Here is a 20,423-nt window from a genome sequence, read left to right as displayed (position 1 = left end):
TCTAATTGAGCGCGCGCCGAAACAGGGAGCTAGAGAACCGGGACTCTCATCATTGAAATATCATCGCCGGCTGTTCCATATCAATCGCCGGTTGTTCCAAATGCCTGAACGTCCAGCGCCATAGCTTCGAACAAGCAGGAATTTTGATTGCAGCTTGATCGGCGCAGCGCCTGTCCGGCCAGCAGCGGGTCGAGATGCTGGCCACCTCGCAGGTGCTGCAGAGCCGTCAAATGCGCTGTAAATTACTCGGCTTGGGCTGACGCCTCCCTGCCTGCCCGCCCCTGCAGCAGCAGCAACGGGAGGTGGACAAGGAGCTGCGAGGCAACATCCGGGGACTGCTGAGCCGTGCCAAGCGTGAGTAGGCCCGCGGCCGCCCGTCCGCTGCCGCCGCCGCTGCGTAACCAGAGCACCCGCTCCACTCCTCCCCCCCTTCTCCCCTGCAGATGACAAGCACAACCTGGTCAGCGTGGAAAACAACCGCATCGTGGAGATCGTGCAGGAGTCCAACCAGTATGTGGAGCAGGGTGAGGCGCGCAGCTTGCAGCCAAGGCACGGCGCCCACCGCACCCACCCGAACAATGCAACACCGTCGCTCAGGGCGCCGCACCAGCTGCGCCTAGGCTGCCCTCCCTGGTCCCAACCCCCTCCACTCCCGACCCCGCCCCGTCGGTGCAGTCACGCGGCCCCGTGACCAGGCGGTTGACGCCGAGCTGTTCAGCTTTGTCACCGAGGCGGGGCTGGAGTATGTCAGCCGGCTGCACCAGGGCGGCCTCAGCTACACCGCCGGCGACTTCATCCGCCGCCTCAAGGCGCGGCACGTGGCCGACACGGATGCGCAGGTGGCGGGGGCCGAGGACCCAGAGGCCTTCCACTGGTGGGTGGCTGGGTCTGGGGTGGCTGGAGATGAATGTCTCCATTGTACTATGCACCTCGCCAGCATGCCAGCCGGGCTTGCGGCTGTGCATAGTGGCCAGGGCAGCGCAGGCCCGCCCGAGCTGCTGCAGCTGCCTGGGATTTGCCAGCCGCCTGCCGGTTGGCTCCCCACCTGCTTGACCTGATGCCCCCGCCTCCCGCGCCCGCCTGCAGGGCGGAGCTGGGCCAGCTGCCGGGCGTGGCGGTGCTGTTTCGCAGCGTGCCTGTCGTGCACCACATGCTGGGTCCCATGGACGCGGCGCCACGTCAGCGCCGCCAGGTGCAGCGCCAGGCCAGGCGCAAGGCGCCTGTGGGTGAGCGGCGGCCACAGGAGGGGCCGGTGGCCTGCAGGCTGCCGCACTCCCATGTTTGTTGTCTGCCAGGGCGACGGTACTGCGGCTGTGGCTGCATCAGCGGCTTCTTGAAGCGCCTGTTCTCCTGTGCATCTGCCGACAGTGGGCTGCCTGGTCTGCTGCAGGCGAGGCAGTGCGGCCCGAGGAGGTGGAGGACCTGGAGGATGCGGAGAAGCAGGAGACAGACCGCAACATGGAGGACATGTGGAATGTGCTGCGCAAGCACGGCGGCAGGCGCGTCTGGAACCAGGCGTGCACGCTCCGTGCGCGACATCCTGCTCCCGCCTCTCTCCTCCTTTTCGCCCAGCATGCATGTTCTTCTTCCCTCCTCAGCACAGCAGCCGAAGCCTGGCCTGCTCTCCTGCCTTGGAACCGAGGGCCGGCGGCCAGCCGTTGAGCGCCCACCCTGTCAATTCGACTCGACTCGCCCTCGCCCGCCCGCCCTCCCACCTGCACCTGACGCCCTTCTCATCTGCTGCAGGCTGTCGCTGCTGGATCTGGTCATCAACCACGCCAGCTTTGCCCAGACAGTGGAGAACCTGTTCACGCTTTCCTTCCTGGTGCGGGACAACAAGGTTTCGCTGGAGGTGAGCCGCTGCACTGGCTGCAGGCCGGCCGGCAGGGGGGCCGTCCTGCTTCTGGCCTGTGTCAGTTTTCTGAGCGGAGGCCCCGTGGGTTGCTCGAGTTGCTCGAGCTTGGAGGCGAGCGGGTTGCTGGGCAAGGGAGTTTGGGTGTCATGAAGGTGTACCATCGTGGAAGGCGTCTCTCTCTCTTCCCTGCCCGGTCACCTGTGCACGCACTCACCTGCGCGCCTGCCTGCCCGCCTGCCCGTGCGCCTGCAGGAGAGCGAGGAGGAGGGCATGGCGGTGGTGCAGCGTGCGGCCGTCAAGGCAGACCCAAAGTGAGGGCTGGAGGGAGAGGAAGGGCAGGGGCAGCCGCACTCTCCTGTCCCTCGCTTCCTGAAGGGCCTGGAGCAGGGGCCTGCGGGTTTGTGCTGCCGTCCTGCTGGTGCCTTTCTGAACCTGTCCTGCCCTGACCTGTCCTGCCCTGCCCTGCCCTGCCCTACCCTACCCTGCTTGGCTGCAGGGACAAGAGCCACGAGGCTGAGCGCATGCAGTTTGTGATCCCACTGGACATCGAGACCTGGGAGCTGTGGAAGAAGGTGGGCGGCATGCACATGGAGCGGCGGGCAGCGGGGGTGGCCAATGGCGGTCAGGTTACGCTGTGCAGGGCAGCAGACCAGCGGCGCGCAGCCCTGCCTGCCTGCAGATGAGCGTGGGCATTTGGCGCCGCCTGCCATGCATGCATGCGCCGAGTTTGAGCCAGCGGCTGGTTGCACCGTTTCTTTTATCATGGTGCAGGCCACCGATGGTAGCAAGCCGCCGATGATGAAGCACCGCAAGGAGTGGCGGCAGCACGTGCCGATGCAGCAGCAGGAGCAGGAACAGCAGCAGGAGGAGCAGCAGCAGGAGGAGCAGGAGGAGGAAGAAGAGGAGCCTGAGCAGCAGCGGCCGGCGCAGCGTCGGCGCAGGTCCCGCGGCCAGGAGCAGCAGGAGCAGCAGCAGGAGCAGCGGCAGGCCAACCAGCAGCAGCGCCAGCAGCAGCAGCCGGCGGTGGTGAAGCAGGAGCCGCGCGCTGCGGCTGCTGCAGGAAGTGATTCAGACGTCGTGATAGTGGAACCTGAGGTGATTGTCCTGGGCACAAGCTCAGAAGATGCCACGCCGCCGCCGCGCCGGCAGCAGCAGGCACGCCAGGCCCAGCAGACCCAGCAGACGCAGCAGACGCAGCAGACGCAGCAGGCGACGCAGAGCACGCAGCGAGGGTCGGGGCCACGCATCCCCAAGCGCGGCAGGCGAGCTTAGCGGCGAGGCGCTGACGTGTTGCAGAGGCTGCAGCGCAGCCGGAAACTGGGCCACGGCTGGCCGGCCCTCCCCAGCTCTTGACCTGCTGCCTTGAAATTTACATAACACTCTCTTCAATATGTTCCACATAAGGCTTGCTTGCAACTGGTCGCTGAGAATGGGAGCCGCTGTCGAGGCTGTGCAGCACGGCCGCTCCAAGCACCCTCGCATATGCTATCCCGCTATTCAGGGCAGCCGTCGCTAGCGCTCTTGATCATCCCTTGCTGGGCCCTACACTTGCCGCGCAGTGGTGCGCGTGTGGGAGCATTCCTCAACTCAACCAGCACCACCACTCAGGCGATCTGCACGGTACGGCCTTCGCGGCGGGCCTCCCCAGCCTTCTTGGGGATGACCACCTGCAACACCTGCAGGCAGGAGCAACGCAGCGGGACCGCATTGTTGCGCGTGCAGCAGCCACTACGGGCAGCACGGGCTGGGCGGGTCGGCAGATGGTCCCGGGTGGCAACCCCCCACCCTGGTGGCAGCCCAGCCCAGCAGCGCCCAGCAGCGCTCACCCCATCCTCATACGACGCCTTCAGCTCCGCGCTCAGGTCGGCATCGTCGGGCATGCGCAGGTTGCGGTTGCGGAAGGTGGTGACCTAGGGGCGCGGGGCAGGCGAGCACACATTGTGGCCGTGGCCTGCTATGCTGTGGCCTGCCATGCTGTGGCCGGGCCGGCGCGGTGGCCCTGGCCCAGCAGCTGACCAGTGTTAGCGCCCGCCGCCAGGTGGCAGCACTCACCCTTTCGGCGCGATGGAAGATGCCTGCCTCCTCCACATCCTCTTTCTCGCGCTCTGCGGGGAGGCGAGGGAGGCAGGCAGGGTTGGTCGCAGCCACCTGCCTCCCAGCCTGCACGAGCTGCGGCCAGCCTGGCGTGCGGGCCGGCCCCGCGCTTTGCCCCAGGCTCCCAAGCAGCTGCCACAGATCCCCCGCGCCTTGCTGCTCGCACACTCGTCCCGCACACACCCTGCTGCCGTGGCACCTGCCCCGCGCGCTGCCCTCCAGCCCTCCCAGCCTGCGGGGGCGCCACCCACCCGCCAGCGGGTTGTGCCCAAACCTCAGTACATTGCCGTCGTGCACCTCGACGTGGATCTCGCTCTTGCGACACCCCGGGATGTCGGCGCGCACCACATACTCCTTGTCGCGCTGCGGCATGGGGCGGGCAGGTAGAAAGTTGGGCGGGCAGGCAGGCAGGCAGGCAGGGTGGCAGGTTGGAGGGCGGGCCGGCAGGCGGGGAGCGCAGGACGAGAGGCACCAGGCGCAGGGCTGGCACCGAGGGGGCAACAGCAGCAGGTGCGGCGGGAGCCGAGCGGGTACAGCGCGTGGGGAACTGAACATTCCGGCGGTAAATGCCACAGCTGCATGGTGCAGCTGTACACTGCAGCACATCTGTGGCTGTTGTGCAGCTCAAAGTGCCTCGGCAGCGGCGCGCCTCAATGAAGTCACAGGGGATGGAGCGGGTCCAGCCGGCAGAGCCCTGCAGGGACGGGAGCGCAGCAGGGCACAGGCCTCTGTGTGGGGTGGGCTCGGCGAGATTTGGGGGGGGGGGGGCGCTCAGCCGAGGTTGGTGGCCAGCGCTCGGCAGATGGCTTGGAGATGCAGTGCACCCCCCTGCATCTGCTGCACCTGTCCCGCCACCTGCCCCTGACAGCATCCCGATCAGCAGCCTCACCACGACGTAAGGGTCGCGAGTACGGCGCCTGCCCTCCTCGCCGGCCCCCACCTCGCTGGTGCCCGCCGCGCCAGCGCCAGCACCGGCCCCAGTGCCGACCCCGGCGCTGGGCGGGCCGGCCAGGCGGCGGCGGGTGCCGGCGGTGGCGCCAGGGGCGTAGAAGGGGTCGAAGAAGCCGCCCAGAGGGGCGGCGCCAAAGCCGGGAGCGGCGGCGCCAAAGGCGGCGAAGGGGTCCCACGCCCCGCCGCCCATGCCGTAGAAGGGGTCGAAACCTGCCGGGAGCAGCCAGGGGACAGAGAGCCAGGGAGTGACGAATCAGGGGGCAGAGAGCCGGGCAGTGCTACAGCAGAGCTGGCGGGGTCCGAGGGGCGGGTTGGCGGAGCCGCGCTCGGTCTGCCCGGCGAGCGGCGTGTACGGACAGCGCGTGCGGCGTGTGCCGGACCGGGTGCTCCCCACAAAAGGCGTGTTGCAGGTGGGCCACCTGGCGGGCACTGGCCAGGCCACAGCACGGCCTGCTTGCCTGTGGGCCACAGAGCCATCCTGCTCAACTCGCGCTCAAGTGTGGGTTGTGCACCGCCTTGCCTTGCTGAAAACCCTAGGACAGGAGGCTCCTAGGTTGGCCACGAGGAAGACGAGACTGCTGGAAGGCGTGCCGAGGCAGGAACCAAACAACAAGCCGCCCGCCACACTGCGCTGCGCTGATGTGGATCAGAGCGCCGCTGCGCTGATGTGGATCAGAGCGCCGGCGCTCAGGAGAATGGTTTTGCATGTGGATGCAATCACGGAGGTCAGCAGTCATTCATTAGCATTCTCTGGCGATGCACGCCAATAATGGCAAAAAATGGCAGGCTGGTGAAAGAGGGAAACGAAACCAGTCACGTTCAAAAATTGCAATTGCACGCAGGGTCGTCCATTTCAGTTCTGTCAATGTCGGCACCTGCCCATGCGCGGCAGCCGGCGCAACTCGGGCCGCCGCAGGCCCGCTGGCGGGCGCCAGCCAGCCTCACATCATGCGGCAGACGTCGTCCTTCTGGCCCGCCGGCTTGCGGCCGTGCTTGGCCACCACGGCCCGCAGGTCGCGCTCTGCAATCTGGTAGCTCTCCACAAAGCGGGGCCGGTCCTGGGGAAGGGGAAGGGGAAGGAGGGCAGCGGCTGCGGCAGCATAAGGGTATCGCCACGGGCAGCGGAGGGCAGCAGGGGGCTGGGCTGGTGGGGGGCAAAGGCGCAGCCCGGAGACCGGCGCCGCGTCACAGGAGGGAGCCGCTGCCCAGGTGGGCGCCCATCTGGGCCCTGCTGCGCCCTGGATTTCCTGACTCACCGGGATGTGGTGGAAGTCTCGCTCGTGCACCAGCTTGTTGCGGATGGTGGCCAGGTAGCGGATCTTCTTCTGGAGCGGCTGGAAAGTCGGATGGGAGTGCGAGGCATGTGCGTTAGTATCCCGATGGGTGGTTGGTAAGGTGGTGGGGCCCTGGGACTACCGCAGCAGGAGGCGGCGCTTGCAGCTGTGTATCCCCAGGCTAGCCGATAGGCCGCATGGCCTCTACCCTGCTGCTCACCTGAGGTATAAAGCGCTGCACCGACGTACACTTTTCGTGCAAGCCCTTCCCCTGTGCACCCAGGTAGGCCTCCAGGATGTACTCGAGATCCTTGGAAGCACGGATCACCTGCACAGCACATCGAGATTTGACGTTGTTTTCGGATTGCACAGCGCTGTTGACGAGGCGTGCAGCAGCGGCGGTAGTGGGCAAGTTTACAGCAGGGCAGCCGAAGCCCCAGCCGTACGCTCACCAGCTCGTAATCGTTCCGGGTCAACACAACTGTGGGACGAAGCAGGGAGGAAAGTTAGGGACAGAGAGGGGAGGGGGTGTGCCGAGGCAGTGGCAGGCGGCGGCGGCGGCGGCGGGGCGGCAGCTGCAGGGCCTGCGAGGAAGACTGCAAGCCGGCCGGCTTACCATCCTGTGTGCCATCCTGTGTTGTGAGCAGCGTTTGTACGCTGTTGGCGGCCGACAGACACTGCCCCATCAAGACTTGAGGCAGCAGCACAGCAACCGATCCTCCACCAGACTCCAGGCGATGTGCATGCTGGGGCCGTGGATCGGCCTGCCAAAAATGGGAGCAGAGCTGGCACGCAGCAGGCGGAGCAGGCGGCATCGCCCTACACGCAAACGCCAATCGATTATCGCTGAGCGCTTCCTAATTGCTTCTCCATCACCTTATTTGATCCCCCGGCAGCCCCCACCATGTTTGTGCTGCACATGGATGTGGACGCCTTCTTCGTGCAGGCAGAACAGCTCAAGCACCCGTCCATTCAGGTGGGAATGCCCTCTGAACATCATTGGTTCGCCCTGCGGGCGCAGGCGGCGGTGCTGGCCGCCGCCCGGCGCCCCGCCGCCACCCACCCACCCGCCACGCCCAACGACCTCGACACCTGCCGCAGGGCAAGGCGGTGGCGGTCCAGCAGCACCAGGACATCATTGCGGCCAACCACGCCGCCAAGTGCGCAGGCGTCACCAAGCACATGGCGCCTGCTGAGGTGTGTAACGGCCGGTGTCGCGCGGGCGCCTGCCGTTCCTGTTGGCGGCATGCCTGTGCCACTCCCCTGTGCAGCTGCAACAGCCCCTCCCCCCAGCCCCCTAACCTCGGCCATCTTGCAGGCGAGGCGCCTGCTGAAGGCAGTGGGTGGCACTGTGGTGCACGTGCACCTGGCGCCCGGGGGCCGCGTCAGCTACCAGCCCTACCGGTGAGAAACGGAGGGGCGTGTTCCTGCCGCCTTTGGCAGCCCATGCTGGGCCAGGCACTGCGACGAGGTGTTTTTTCTCCTGCCTGCTCCCAGCCAAGCACCTGCCGTTTATGCTACACGACCTCGTGTGCCGGCCCCTGCAGGGAACTGTCCGCTCGCATGATGCGGCTGCTGCGTGCGCTGCCCTGGGCGGCGGTGGTGGAGAAGGCATCCATAGACGAGGCGTACCTGCTGCTGCAGCCAGGGCCAGGCGCCGCGGCAGATGCAGACGAGGAGGAAGAAAGCGTCAGCCCACAGGCGGCGCTCCAACGGGCCCACGAGGCCAAGGCGGCAGGTGGGGGAAGGGAGGCTGGCCGCCTGATGCACCACCGCTCAGGCCAGAGGAGGCAGGCGCTGGCAAGCGCAGGCTCTGGCAAATGCAGCAGGGAGGGCGGGGCCTGGCCGAGGCGGAACCGGTGGCAGGTCATGTGTGCTGTCGCTGTGGCCGCCTCCCCGCTGTGCAGTGCAACAGCAGCTGGGCATGTGTGTGTCGGTGGGTGTGGCGCCCAGCCGCCTGCTGGCCAAGCTGGCCTCTGCCGCCGCCAAGCCAGACGGAGTGAGGCTGGTGGCAGACCAGCAGGCGGCGCTGCACCTGCTGTCCCAGGTGCCGCCAGGAGCCTGCTTGGAGCAGCGTGCCTGCAGCCCCTTGCGGCGTGAAGTCGTGCTTGCTGTATGCGTGGTGCGGCAGCGTGTCGGTGCACCAAACTGCCTGTTTCCATTGTCCCTCTGGCCTGCCACCTGCGTGCAGACGCCCGCCCACAAGCTGCCTGGGTACGGCGGCAAGGCAGCCGAGGCCTTTGAACGCCGTGAGTGGGCAGCAGCGGTGCCTGCCAGGGGCGGCCCTCCCCCCTGCAGCCGCCTCTGGGCTCCGCGGAGCGGCGCTGGTGCGTGCCAAGCCTGGCTGCCAGCCGTTAGCCGCCGTCGACGCTGCTAGGGCGCCCTCCTGCTGGTGCTGTGGCTGCAGATGGCATCGCCGCCGCCACAGACCTCCAGCGCTACAGCCAGCACCAGCTGGAGCAGCTGCTGGGGCTGAAGCCGGCGGCGGCTGCGCAGCTGGCGCAGTGGTGCCGTGGCGTGGACACCACCCCCGTGCAGGCAAGCTGCTTCGGCCGGCTCCAGCACCGGACCAGCTTGCGCCAGCGCTGCTCGGCAAGCATCGCCTGGCGCGCTGCCAGTGGCTGGCCAGGGCTGTGCGGCTGCCGACGGGGGCCACCCCGTTGCCCCGGGCCTGCAGGAGCGTGGTCCGCCCAAGACGCTGTCCGTCCAGATGAGCCTCACCCCCCAGCTGCTCCCGATGCACCCCTCCCAGGGCCGCACCGTATCGGCCTCAGGAGGCCCGCCCGGTGAGCAGCCCGCCGAGGCCGCAGCCCCTCCCAGCACGGCTGCCGCTGCACGGTTGCGCTGCTGCTGCTCCCCTCACCTGCACACCTGCCTGCAAGGCTACCCATGCCTCGCCATCCGCCAGTGCCGTGCAGGCGTGCTGGAGCCGCTGGTGGTGGGCAAGCCCGGCTTCCGGCGCCGGGTGCGGCAGCTGATGGAGGCGATGGGGCTGGACCTGGTGCAGCGGGTGCTGGAGGACAGCGCAGAGGAGGGGGGCAGGTGCGGGGAGTGGCGGGGGCTGGCAGGACGCTGAGGTGGCGAGCTTGCCGGCAAGGGGGACTCGCTCATATCGGGGAGATGGCGCCACATGCGCTGTGCCTGCCGCAGGGCACCCGCAGCAGCCACTGACCATCCATTCCCTCACGAGGTTCGCTGCTGCTTGCCCCCCCACACACCGTGTGCCCGCAGGTGGCCCCGCACCCTGACAGCTTCGCTGCGCGCCTTTGGCGCCGGCCGGGACCACACTTTCACAAGCAGGAGCGCCGCCTTCCCTGCGAACAGCCTGGCGCAGCAGCATGCGAGGCAGCGCGTGCAGCAGGCACAGCAGGCACAACAGGTGCAGCAGCAGCAACAGCAGCAGCCTGGCCAGGAAGCCACGCAGCAGCTGGGCCTCCTGGAGGAGGCGGTGGTGTGTGGGCTGGAGGCGCTAATCCACCAGGCAGCCTCCGCCTGCCCCGCCACCGCCACTGTTGTGGAGCTGCGCCTGACTGCCACCAGCTTCCAGGCGGCGGCAGCCGCAACAGCTGCGGCCCCAATCACACGCTTCTTTGCTGCAGCCCAGCCAGCCCACCAAGAGCAGCAGCAGCAGCAGGAGAGCCAGCAGCAGCAGCAGGAGAGCGAACAGGAGCAGCAGGAGGAGAACGAGGGCCAGCCAGCCGGCCAGCCGGGGCATGCAGAGGCAAGCAGCCAGCAAGGTGCGTCTGGGCCACAGCACCAGCAGCCAGCCGGCACTGCCCCGCCCGGCAGCCCTGTGCTTCGCGGCACCAGCGCCAGCAGCAGTGGTGGAGGGAGCGGTGGAGAAGCGGGGAGAGTGGATCTGAGTGGCATTGATGTGGCAGAGCAGGAGAGGATTTTGAAGGACATACAGCAGCAGCAGCGACGCCAGCAAGAGCAGCAGCTGCAAGGACAGCAGCCGAGGGCCGGTGCCGGCAGCAAGCGGCAGCGCATGGGCTCAAGCCCCCATGACTCCAAGCAGCCAAAGATTTCTGCTTTCCTGCGGCGATAGCAGGTGTCGCTGCCAGGCTCATTCGCCTTGCCTTGCCCGTTACAGCGCCAGGCAACTTGTAAGCATGGTTAGGCACTGTAAGCTCTAATAGTATGCGGTTCTTCTACCTTGATTCATCTAGCCACGTTTTTCAGGCTGGTGGTGCAGTGCAATACAATTCGCGCCGGCGGCGCCGATGGTCCCGCCGTTTGCCGCTGCGTGCCCCCGGCTCGAGCGCCATCACCACGGCACCTCTTGCCCCTTGTAATCGAACCACCTGCCGTTAATTGCTTCCTCTTCCTTCTCCAGAACCTTTAGCAGACCTGCACTCGAGCGCATGGGTGTTGCAGGTGAGCGGGAGACGGACAGCCGGGGAGGCTGGAGGCCGGCGGCGGTGCACAGCCAGGATCGCCACGGGGGGTGCCTGCCGTACCTGCCACGCAGGTCTTTGTGTCGATCAATCCCCGCCCGCCCGTCATATCTGTGACCACGTACCCTGAACGGAAGATGCGCAACTCAACTCAGCCCCGGCAACACAGCAGGCCAGCTGAGCAGCCATGCTACCGGGGCATATGGCACTGTGCGACACCGCAGCCGGCAAGACGCGGGGCGAGGCAGCAGCAGTACCCGGGTGCAGCAGCACGCAGGTGATGCCCTCGCCCGCCAGGTCGATCGACAGCGACTTGTTCACTGCACAGCATGCACAGCATGGTGCGGCACAGCGGGACGGAGCATGGCACAGCACGCACAGCATGGGCCTGAAGCGCATGCCTTCACACAATCAAGGCGCAGAGCGGACCTATGTTCAGCGCTGCTTTGCTGGCACGGTATGCATAGTCGCTGCCACTGCCATTGTCGTCGATGCTGCCCATCTGCAGAGGGCAGGCACGATGCCAGGCAGCACATCAGGGCAGCACACCCCCGCCGCAAGGCAGGCCTCCTCTCGCCAGCGCACAGACATATCACCAGCCGCGCTGCAGCATCAGCACACGAGCAGCCCAGCAGCCACCCAGCAGCAGGCCCAGCTTGCCTTGGATGACATGTTGGCCACCAGGCTGCCGCCCCCGCTGCCGCTGCCCAGCAGCCGCTGCTTGTGCAGCTGCTGCGTGACCAACAGCGGACCAATGGCATTGGTTTGGAAGCAGTGCAGCATATCCGCTGCTGTGACCTCCTCCAGCCCGCTCCACTCGTCGCGGACGCCGGAATTGTTGACGAGCAGCTGCAAGTTTGGGGGGGCACGGACGGCTTGGTCAGCAAGCAATGCCGTGTGCCTCACCTGACACCACCACCCTCACGCCCTCCTCTAGCCACCAGCACGGCGCACGCACGTCAACGTGTGGTGTCCTGGCCTTGAGGGCGGCAGCCCACTTCTCGACTGACTCTGGCGAGGCGACATCAAGCTGCAGCACGGTCAGTTGACCGGAGCTGCCATCAACCAGCTTTTGAAGCTCATCTGCCTTGCTGGGCTGCCGGGCCGTGGCAAACACGGTGTTGCCCCTGCTCAGAAGCTGGCGTACGAGCTGCAGGGCAGGAGGGATGGGGGAGAATGGAGGCCAGGGGGAGCGGCACCGGAAAGGGGAAGCGGCGGCAGCGAGACGGCCGGGCGGGAAAGGCGGCGCAATCACCTGCAGCCCGATGCCTCTGTTGCCTCCTGTGATCACCACTGTTTTGCCCTCGAGCTTCATCGCTGTCACCGCCGCCGGTCGTACCCTGCCGGTCCTCAGAGGAAGGCTGTGGGTGGCACCTGCGGTCTGGGATTGAGGGCCAAGGCATGCCGTGCAACAACAAAGGCCAATCGAGCGCTCGAATGAACACGATCATCGATCCTGATCGATGTTGCTTGGCAGCAAGCGGCGCCAGCCTGGCGCAGCGCCGGCGGGCAGCGAAGTCGCTGGCGGGCAGCAGCGCCCGCCAGCGACTTCGCATTGGTGAGTATTAAATGCTGCGGCGCCATGCCAGCCTCTTCCCCAACTAACATGGGCGACTCTGCCACCAGCCGCCGTGGTGCTCGTTGGCCACAGGGGATGCCACACAGGGGGGAGAGCTTCTGGCCCCGGGCGAGGCGCTCGAAGGGTGGCACCGGGCTTGACCTGGCAACAGGGGTGGGGGACCTGAGGGTGTCGCATGATCGGCACATGGCGCAGGCACCATGCGGTGAGACGGCGGCCTCGCACACCCAGGGCATGCTGCTCTGCCAAGCTGCTGCTGCTATGCTGCGTCTACTGCCACTAACTTCAGAGAAACACCTCCGCTATTAAAGCTTACAATGGAACAGGGGAGCGTGGGCTAAATGGAATCAAGCGTATCAGCTAAACGGAAGGGGAGGGCAAAGGGGGGCAAAACAAACGCTACACGACCGACGCGCTACAAAACTGGTGCCTGGCGGGTGGCAGCAGGCTGGAGTGGGTGTACAGTGGCTCAGAGGCAAAGGCATATATTGGGGCAAAATTGGGGCGGTGGGGTTGCTACACACTAGTCACGGCGCTGGGCCCGGCGGCAGCGGGGAGATTGGGAGCGGCAGCGCCGGGGGGCTTGCACGCCAGCGCCAAAGCGAACAGCAGCGATCATTGGTCGGCAGCAAGGTGCTGCAGCCCTCACGCCGTCTTGAGCGCCGCGGCGGCGCGCCTGCGGCCCCAGCCCGAGAACAGCGGCGCCGGCAGCGACGGGTACAGCATGTAGCAGTTCATGATGCTGGCAATCACGCCCAGCGCGCCCACCGTGCGCGGCTTCCACGGGCGCAGCTCCAGCAGGCCCATGGCCAGCGCCGCCTGCGGGGCAGGGCACAGCGCAGGGGCCGACGTGGCTGACCGGGCAGGAGCGGGGTGCGGGGACGGCAGCTAGGGGCAGCCAGCGGCACCGCAGATGCATGGAAGGTGCATGGAAGGTGCACGGCGCTGCCGGTCCAGCGAGCACGGCCCGCCCGCGCCCACACGCAGCCAACCTGGGAAGCAGGCGTGGATGAGGGTGAGGAGGCGCTTGTTGATGTCGGGCCGCGCCTTGTCCAGCCGTGCCTGGTAGTCGGCGCTGCTCTCCCCCGGCTGCCGCGCCGCCACCGCTGCACAGGCAGGCGGGGAGGGGCAAGCGGCAGCACAGCTCAGCACCGCTGTCTCGCACGGGCAAGGCAGCTGTACAGCCAGGGAGCCTAGTATTGCGCCCACGGCTGAAGCCGCAATCTACAAACCACCGCCTTGACGGCCCGGGACCACCAGGGACGACCGCACCCACACATCCCGGTGCAACAGCAACTGCATACACGGCCACCTGGCCTCCACACCCGCCCCCCTCGCCCACCTGCCAGCTCATACAGCTCCAGCACGATGGTGCACAGGCTGCCGCCAAACCAGCCGTACAGGCTCGTCTTCTGCGCGCGGTCCGTCAGCGACTTGTTGCTCATCAGGCCCGCCTGCATGGGAGGACGGCCGGGGGTGGGGTGGGAGCACGTGCGCGGGGCGACGGTGCGCAGGTTCCGGGGTGCCGGCGGCGGCTTGGCTAACGGGGCCCACGCCAGCCGGCTGAAAGGGCGCAGCTCCGCTGCCCACGCGTTGCCAGGCCACACGCTGTGCCTGGCCCCACCTGCTGCGCCCACACCACGTGGTCAGCCCCAAAGTAGATGCTCATGAGCAGCGGCTTGAGCTTGATCAGCGCCTCCACCCACAGCGGCTTGCTGCCCAGGCCCGGGCTCTGCAGGATGGGGTTCAGCGCCTCCAGCGGCTGCAGCGGAGCGGGGGGCATGGGGAGAGCCGGGTGGGGGGCTGGCGAGGGGCAAACGGATGGTGCTCGTGACACAGCCGCAGCTGCCTGGAGCCTCAATGTTGCTGGGGTAAGGCAGGCAGCAAGCTGAAGCAAGTCGAAGCAAGGAAGCAAGCCGCAAGCGCGACTGCTGGATGCGCGGGGGAGGAGTGTGGCACCGCAAGCCGCACTGCAAGGCCGCACTGCAAGGCGCACTGACCCGCATGATGCGGAAGACCTTGCGGGCTGTGGCCACCGAAGCCTGGATCTTCTTCACGTCGCCCGGCTGGCCCGCCGCCACAAACATGGCAGCATACTGAAGGGTGGAGCAGGGAGGGAAGGGCTGGTGGGCAGACGGCAGGGCGCATGGGGTGGGCGGGAGGAGCAGGGTAGGGCCGCAGCGTTTGGCGCCGGCACGTGGGATTGGCACGCGGTGCCTGGCCCACCTGCACGGCTGCCAGCAGTTTGTCCCTGCCATCCGATTTGTCCAGGAACTGGCTGAGTAGCTGCAGAGTTGGCAGTCAGCGGGGGCAGCCAGCGGCTCAGTTGGCGGCGGCAGCGGGCGGCAGCAAGTTGGCGCTGGCACGCGGCGTTCTGCGGCAGCAGGCTGGGCAGACCGACTCCAGCAAGTACGCTGCTCGCCCACACCGCCGTCTCGGGGCCCGCTGCCAAACTTCGGCAGCCAAAAGGTGTCGGGCGAGGGCCGATGCGACAGCTGCCGCCGCTGCCGACACAGTACCTTGGCATGTTTCTTCAGGTCAGTCATTTCGCTGGTCTCTGGCGAGCCTCCGCCGAGCGCACAATCGAGCACGCGGCAGCAAGCAGCAGCAGGGGGTCCGTGGACACTTGCAGATGACAGGATCTGACAGGGTGAACCACAAGGCCGGCTCCGGAAGAGTTTGAGCTTGAACGAGAGGAAAACTCGCTGACTTGGCGACGAGAGGCAAGGCCCCTCTGCTGCCTCTGTGCATTCCTGGACTGCCTCTTATTGCTGGCTGGAGCACGTTGCCCTTCACAAGTCACGCTGTGAGAGTGCGCCGCATGTCTTGCAATCACCTCCTGCTGCAGCTGCTGCACGTGCGGCTGAGCCACGATGTCTGCACAATCAGCCCCGCGCTGCCCTGCCCCCGCCCCTGCTCGCCGCCAACCCCCCGCCGCCCGCCGCCGCTCGCTTGTAGGCTCCGCCGCTGCCGTCTGCGTAACCGCGCGTGCCACTGGCCAGCAGCAGCAGCGCCAGCAGCAGCAGCGCCACTAGCAGCATACAGTCAGGTATGGGTAGGCCCTTTGACATAGTCAGCTCGCCGCGCGATGCGGCAGAGACCGACAGCAGCTCGGAGGAGGAGAGCGGGGACGAGGGCTGGGTCGCGCCCCAGGAGGGTGACGAGGAATGGGACGACCCGTCCGGCGGCGTGCTATCCCAGGTGTTCGCCGCCGCCGAGGCCGGCGACGCGGCGGGGCTGGCGGAGCTGCTGCAGGGCTTGTCTGTATCCATAGACACACGGGTGAGCTGGCGCAGGGTGGGGGAGAGGCCCGGCCGCACTGCGGCGCTGCCTTCGTGCTCTCATGAATGGGGAAGGGTGGCAAAGCACACCGAGCGAGGGGCACTCAGCCAGGCTCGGGGCCACCTCTTCCCTCACGCTCTCTGCACCTGTCTGCGCTTCCTCCTGCGCCGCAGGGCGCCGATAGCGACACAGCCATCCATCTGGCTGCTCTCTACGGGCATGCAGAGTGCGTGCGTCTGCTTCTGGACAGCGGGGCGAGAGCCGACGTGGCGGACGCGGACGGCGCGCTGCCGCTGCACGATGCGGCAGGTGCGGGGAGGCCACGGTCGGCGTGCCAGCCTTTGCCCAGCAGGACTCAAGGGCTCCAATGCTGCTGTCACGCCAGATTACTGCGCATGGGCCTAAACACGCACCGCATACGCACCTGCCCTGCTGGCACTGCAGCCGGCGGCTACACCGAGATTGTGGAGATGCTGCTGGCGGCGGCTCCCGGCACAATAGACCGCGGCGACAGCGAGGGGGACACGGCGATCCACAATGCGGCGCGGGGCTCGCATGTGGAGGTGCTTGAGCTGCTGGTCGGGCGCGGCGCCGACGTCACGCTGCAGAACGACGAGCTCAAGACGGCGGCGCAGCTGGCGGAGCGCGGCTCGCGGGCGCGGGAGATGCTCGAGGAGGCGGCGGCACGGGCCGGGTTGGCCGCGGCGGCGGCGGGCGGGCCGCTGACGGCGCCGCCGGCGGCCGAGGTGGCGTGACGCGCCCTCGCCGCAGCCTGACGGGCTCCACGTGTGGCGCCGCATCGGCGTGACCTGCTAGCCTGGCAACCTTGACCCCGCGCTTCCTTGCCCCGCCCCTTGCCCACTTGAGAGCTGCCCGCTACAGCCTTTCGCTAGCAGCCTCACACTTGCTACCAAACTCTGTGTAAGTCGCCTGGAGGGAGCCTAAAACTACTGCATCGGCGCCTGCTACGATGCAAAACCGAGGATAGAAAAAAGCGAAAAAAGCGATAGAAAGCGACGAAAAACGCGGAAAAAAAGAAAGAAAGAAAAGAGAGAGAAAAAAGTCGCTCTTTTATTACCCAATTTTCTAGTCCACGCCAATGCTGCCAAACATCAAAAAGGCAGTCAGTGTGGCGATGGCCAGGCCCAGGAAGTGAGCTGCCTGGTAGGCAATCGCCATCAGCCCTGCCGCAGTGCCCTTGAGCTGCAGGAGGAGTCGGAACGCAAGCAAGCATGCTTCGGCGGGAGGGTGTCCCCAGGTCTGTGCACTATAAGTGCACTATATACCAAGGTACGGCAGGCCAAGGCAAGCTGAGTCTGGCCAGCAGCTGGGAGCGGCTGGCGATGTGACAGGGTCTGGCGGGCGCACCTGAGGCGGGACCAGCTTGGGCGCGAGCATGTTGCTCATTGTGTTGATGTAGCCTCCCAGCACCTGTGAGACAGGTGGAGTGAAAGAGGAAATGGGGAGGCAAACAGGTAGGCTGCGGCTGCAGATGGCCGGCTGCTCCCAGCTGATTTAACAACCCCAGCCACGGTACCGCCAGCCTCACCCAGATCATCGTCACAAACAAGACTGCAGGAGAAACAAGGGCAGTGGGCAGGAGTAAGGCGAGGGAGTGGGCCGGCGAGAGAGCCGGGCTGAGCTGCACAAGGCCAGCCGCTCCCTGCGTGGCCACCGCAGCGAGGAGCATGAGCAGCCCCGGCCGCTCTCTCACCCACTGCCACGTCGCTGTGCAGGTGCTTGGGGCTCTTGAGGTACAGCAGGAACAGCGGGACGCCCGCCAGCTTGAGGGAGGCTACCGCCAGCGGGGTGTAGGGCGAGCGGGAGGCCAGCAGGCCCAGCCGCGGCAGGAAGCGGCCCAGCACATCGGCAAAGATGCGTACAAAGAAGATGACCTGCGTGTGTGAGGAGCAAGGGGCAGAGGGAGGGGTACAACGGGGATGCCACTGTCGGTGGGTTGGTAGTGATGGTGGTAGGGGACAGGCCAGGGAACTGCTTCCGTGCAGAAGCGCCGCAAGGCCCACCCCGCACCTTTGGCAGCGTCTCTCCCAGCAGCCCAGAGGTGGGCACATAGGTGAAGAGCGGGAAGAGGATGAGGGCGATGGTGCTGGAGAGGCTGAGCGCGGCCAGCGGCGGCCACATCAGCCGCAAGGCCTGCCAGCTGGCGCTGCCGCCCCCGCTGAGGCCCTCCTTGTGCAGCTCGCTGTCAGCCGCCGCTGTATCGGCCTGGTTGTGCACTTGGAGGGCTAGCGCCTGGCCAGCACTTGGCGCTTTGGATGTGTCGTGTCCGCCGGGGCTACCAACCGCTGTAGTCGCCTCTGGGGACGAGGCCTCCGGCGACGGCTGCCATTCGCCGGGCCCCTGCCGCTCCCGCACGCTGACGTACGCATCGCCGCCGCCGCCGCCTGCTGCCGCCGCGACCTCCCCTGCCGCCTGCAGGGCGGCGTCGCTCCAGGAGATGGGCAGCTCGGAGCCGATCTCATAGTCCGCTGCACAGCAGGCGCAGCAGGCGGGACAGGAGCTCCGCTGGTCGGCGCAAGGGCACGCACGCTGCGGGCGGCAGCAGCTGCATGCTCACGTGCCCGACAGCGACAAGACGCGCATGCACTGCACGCATGCTGCGGGCGGCAGGCAGCTGCGCACTGGACAGGAAGGTCTGGTATGGCTCCAGGCTGTTGTAGGCCGCCAGGGGCGGCAGCGACCGCTGCTTCCACACCGTGGCAGCCAGCAGCTGCAGCTGGCCGCCGCCGCTGCCGCCACCGCTCGGGGTGCTGGGCAGGTCGCCCGAGGGGATGGGGGACAGGGGGAGCAGCAGCAGCATGGGGCTGTTACCTAAACACAGGCATGCCTCGACTGACAAGCGCTGGACGTAAGCCCGCAGCTGCTGGTCAAGCGGCACCGCCGACGCGGGCCACGCCCGGGCTGCGCTCACCAGCCTGCTGGCGTGGGCCTCAATGGAGCGCCAGTGGCGCACCAGCAGGCTGACTGTGGCCCACAGCCCGCCCGCGATGATCACCCCGATGATCTCGAAAAGAAAGATCTGCGATCAAATTTTAACGAGGGACCAGCACGCAACGATGGAGCCCGGCAGGCTACCCAACCTAGGGCGCCGCAGAAGGGCAAACAGGCCGGCACACACTCGGGCAGCCAACGGCAGCACCGTGCCCATCCGCGGCTGCGCCGCCCGCCACCTACAGTACCGCAGCGCACCTGCTGCCGCCGGGTGGGCGTGGGCCCCATGTTCAGGGCCAGCTGCAGCAGCAGCACCAGCGGTCCGCTGGCGGAGCAGCCCAGCCCCAGCGCGATGACGTTCTTGTTGGCAAACCGCGCCACCAGCTGGTAGGAGGCGGAGAAGGCGATGCCACTGAACAGGCCCAGCGCCACCACCGCGCCCAGCAGGAACCTGCGCCAGGCAGGCGGGCGGGTAGGGACAGGCGCCCCATGGCAGTGGCGGGCACATAATCACAGCCGAAACAAGCCGCAGCAAACAGGGGAAGATAAGAGTCCCATCCATGCGAGTGTGAATACTGCTGCTGCCAACCCACCAGATCTTTTCGGGCATGAAGGGGAACCAGATGCAGACGGCGGCGTATCCCAGCAGCCCCACCAGCAGCCGGCACAGAATCGTCTTTGCCACTCCTGCAGGCCAGCCAGCCGCGGCAGGTGCCAGTCACGTCAACTTCTTCACGGGGTTTGCTCGCCTCCTGTCTGTCTGGCTTGCTGCCACTGCACCCGCATCCGCCGCACCTAGGCGTTCCTCCAGGGGCTTGTCCAGGAAGGCGGAGAAGATGAGGAGGGGGATGGAGGGCATGAAGTAGGCGATGTTGAGCTGCAGCAGCACCGCGGGGCCGTGGATCTGGCGGTAGTAGCCCAGCTGGCTGGACACCGCCACCCAGGCGCTGGTGAAGGCGACGGAGACCAGGAAGAAGCGGAAGACGGTCCATCGCCCGCCCTTGATCTTGTTGCCGCTCGCCACCACAAAGCCGCCCGCCATGGCTGCAACGCAGCACCCGCCTGCGCCTGTCTCAGCTCTTCTGCGAGCCTGCGGCGGTGGCAGCGGGTGGGCGCTCGTTGGATGGCGGCGGGAGGCGGCGGCGGTGGCGGCGGCATTAGGCGGGGCCACCGATCGACTGGATGTTGGGATTATCTCCCCAGGATGCTCCGACAGGCGCCTCGAGGGCAGCAGCGCCCGGAAAGACGAGGGTTGAAGGCCAGCAGACTTGGCGTGCGAAAGCGAGCGGCTGAGATTAGGCAATGGCATCAGCCATGTATCAACCCACCTGGAGTGCTGATAAAAGGCGCGGAGAGGTCAGCTGATCACACGCGTCTCATGCACACGAGTGCTTGCAACTCTAAATGCCTCCCGCAGCAGCAGCAGGATCCGAGGAAGGCAGGAAACCCGCCAGACGGCTCCTGCGCTTCCAGCATGTCCGCCCGCCTTTGTCCGCCTGGCGGTCACGTCCTTCCCGCCGGGCGCCTGCCGGCTTGGCAGATACGTTCTCTCGCTTGTCCGAAGAACATCCCATATAGTGGCAAGACGTTACAGGAGCACAAAGTCTATAAGCCCTCCAGCCAGTCTTCAAGCGACTGCTCCTGCGCTTGCGGCGCCCGCTCCATGCTGCTGCGACCTGCACCACCAGATCTGGCCGGCTGCTTCCCAACATGCTCTGGTTTGGTGGTTAGGCCCAGCAGCATGTCTAGTTCATCATCACGCTCCTCCCCGGGTGCCTGTTGTTGCGCCGGACCGCTCTGCTGCTGCTGCTGCTGCTGCACCGGGCGTGGTGCGGTCGCCGAGGGTGTTGCTCCCGCTGCATGCTGGCCTGGCCGGTATGGCGCCACAACCGCCACGGGGGCGCTGCTGGCGCCTGCTTCCGAGCGTGGCAGAGCTGCTGCCTGAAGCTGCTGCTGCTGCTGCTGTCGTTCACTGCTGATGGCTGCTGTACCTACCAGCAGCTCGCTCAGCAGGCCCTCCACTCCTTCCTCTGACGCGG

At 66.9% G+C, this 20,423-nt stretch overlaps 7 protein-coding genes across 7 annotated transcripts; 3 read left to right on the top strand and 4 right to left on the bottom strand.

The window, feature by feature from the left end:
• Window positions 1-194: 194 nt before the first annotated feature.
• CHLNCDRAFT_140770 (hypothetical protein) lies at window positions 195-3,127 on the top strand (the record flags this gene model as incomplete). The annotated part of the gene is made up of 10 exons (XM_005850916.1): window positions 195-212; window positions 288-354; window positions 444-524; window positions 676-874; window positions 1,087-1,226; window positions 1,391-1,517; window positions 1,747-1,852; window positions 2,108-2,166; window positions 2,352-2,427; window positions 2,627-3,127. 10 exons carry the CDS (start codon window positions 195-197, stop codon window positions 3,125-3,127), a joined length of 1,374 nt encoding a protein of 457 aa, XP_005850978.1.
• A 2,714-nt stretch (window positions 3,128-5,841) lies between these two features.
• On the bottom strand, window positions 5,842-6,793 carry CHLNCDRAFT_50396 (hypothetical protein; the record flags this gene model as incomplete). Its single annotated transcript, XM_005850632.1, has 4 exons — window positions 5,842-5,958; window positions 6,157-6,234; window positions 6,395-6,502; window positions 6,791-6,793. The coding sequence occupies 4 exons, from the start codon at window positions 6,791-6,793 to the stop codon at window positions 5,842-5,844; spliced, it is 306 nt and encodes a 101-aa protein (XP_005850694.1).
• Window positions 6,794-7,078: 285 nt separating this feature from the next.
• CHLNCDRAFT_140768 (hypothetical protein) lies at window positions 7,079-10,284 on the top strand (the record flags this gene model as incomplete). Its single annotated transcript, XM_005850915.1, has 11 exons — window positions 7,079-7,150; window positions 7,276-7,371; window positions 7,493-7,578; window positions 7,722-7,912; window positions 8,082-8,221; window positions 8,366-8,423; window positions 8,582-8,706; window positions 8,852-8,960; window positions 9,093-9,216; window positions 9,406-9,911; window positions 10,268-10,284. 11 exons carry the CDS (start codon window positions 7,079-7,081, stop codon window positions 10,282-10,284), a joined length of 1,524 nt encoding a protein of 507 aa, XP_005850977.1.
• A 157-nt stretch (window positions 10,285-10,441) lies between these two features.
• Window positions 10,442-11,886, bottom strand: CHLNCDRAFT_140767 (hypothetical protein; the record flags this gene model as incomplete). Its single annotated transcript, XM_005850631.1, has 7 exons — window positions 10,442-10,524; window positions 10,635-10,697; window positions 10,829-10,891; window positions 11,001-11,073; window positions 11,253-11,420; window positions 11,530-11,721; window positions 11,827-11,886. The coding sequence occupies 7 exons, from the start codon at window positions 11,884-11,886 to the stop codon at window positions 10,442-10,444; spliced, it is 702 nt and encodes a 233-aa protein (XP_005850693.1).
• A 909-nt stretch (window positions 11,887-12,795) lies between these two features.
• On the bottom strand, window positions 12,796-14,442 carry CHLNCDRAFT_19855 (hypothetical protein; the record flags this gene model as incomplete). Its single annotated transcript, XM_005850630.1, has 5 exons — window positions 12,796-13,004; window positions 13,379-13,604; window positions 13,775-13,903; window positions 14,151-14,246; window positions 14,377-14,442. Coding segments are annotated over 5 exons (726 nt in total), but the record flags the coding sequence as incomplete, so codon positions are not given.
• Window positions 14,443-15,258: 816 nt separating this feature from the next.
• Window positions 15,259-16,112, top strand: CHLNCDRAFT_17581 (hypothetical protein; the record flags this gene model as incomplete). The annotated part of the gene is made up of 3 exons (XM_005850914.1): window positions 15,259-15,432; window positions 15,606-15,741; window positions 15,877-16,112. Coding segments are annotated over 3 exons (546 nt in total), but the record flags the coding sequence as incomplete, so codon positions are not given.
• Window positions 16,113-16,518: 406 nt separating this feature from the next.
• CHLNCDRAFT_140764 (hypothetical protein) lies at window positions 16,519-19,426 on the bottom strand (the record flags this gene model as incomplete). The annotated part of the gene is made up of 9 exons (XM_005850629.1): window positions 16,519-16,635; window positions 16,801-16,863; window positions 16,982-17,004; window positions 17,147-17,327; window positions 17,464-17,921; window positions 18,076-18,472; window positions 18,643-18,835; window positions 18,978-19,071; window positions 19,180-19,426. The coding sequence occupies 9 exons, from the start codon at window positions 19,424-19,426 to the stop codon at window positions 16,519-16,521; spliced, it is 1,773 nt and encodes a 590-aa protein (XP_005850691.1).
• Window positions 19,427-20,423: the final 997 nt, after the last annotated feature.

This window comes from Chlorella variabilis (assembly GCF_000147415.1).
Source record: "Chlorella variabilis unplaced genomic scaffold CHLNCscaffold_3, whole genome shotgun sequence".
NCBI classification, from domain to species: domain Eukaryota; kingdom Viridiplantae; phylum Chlorophyta; class Trebouxiophyceae; order Chlorellales; family Chlorellaceae; genus Chlorella; species Chlorella variabilis.
The sequence above is the reverse complement of the archived record's forward strand: the minus strand, read 5'-3'. Positions and strand labels throughout refer to the sequence as shown.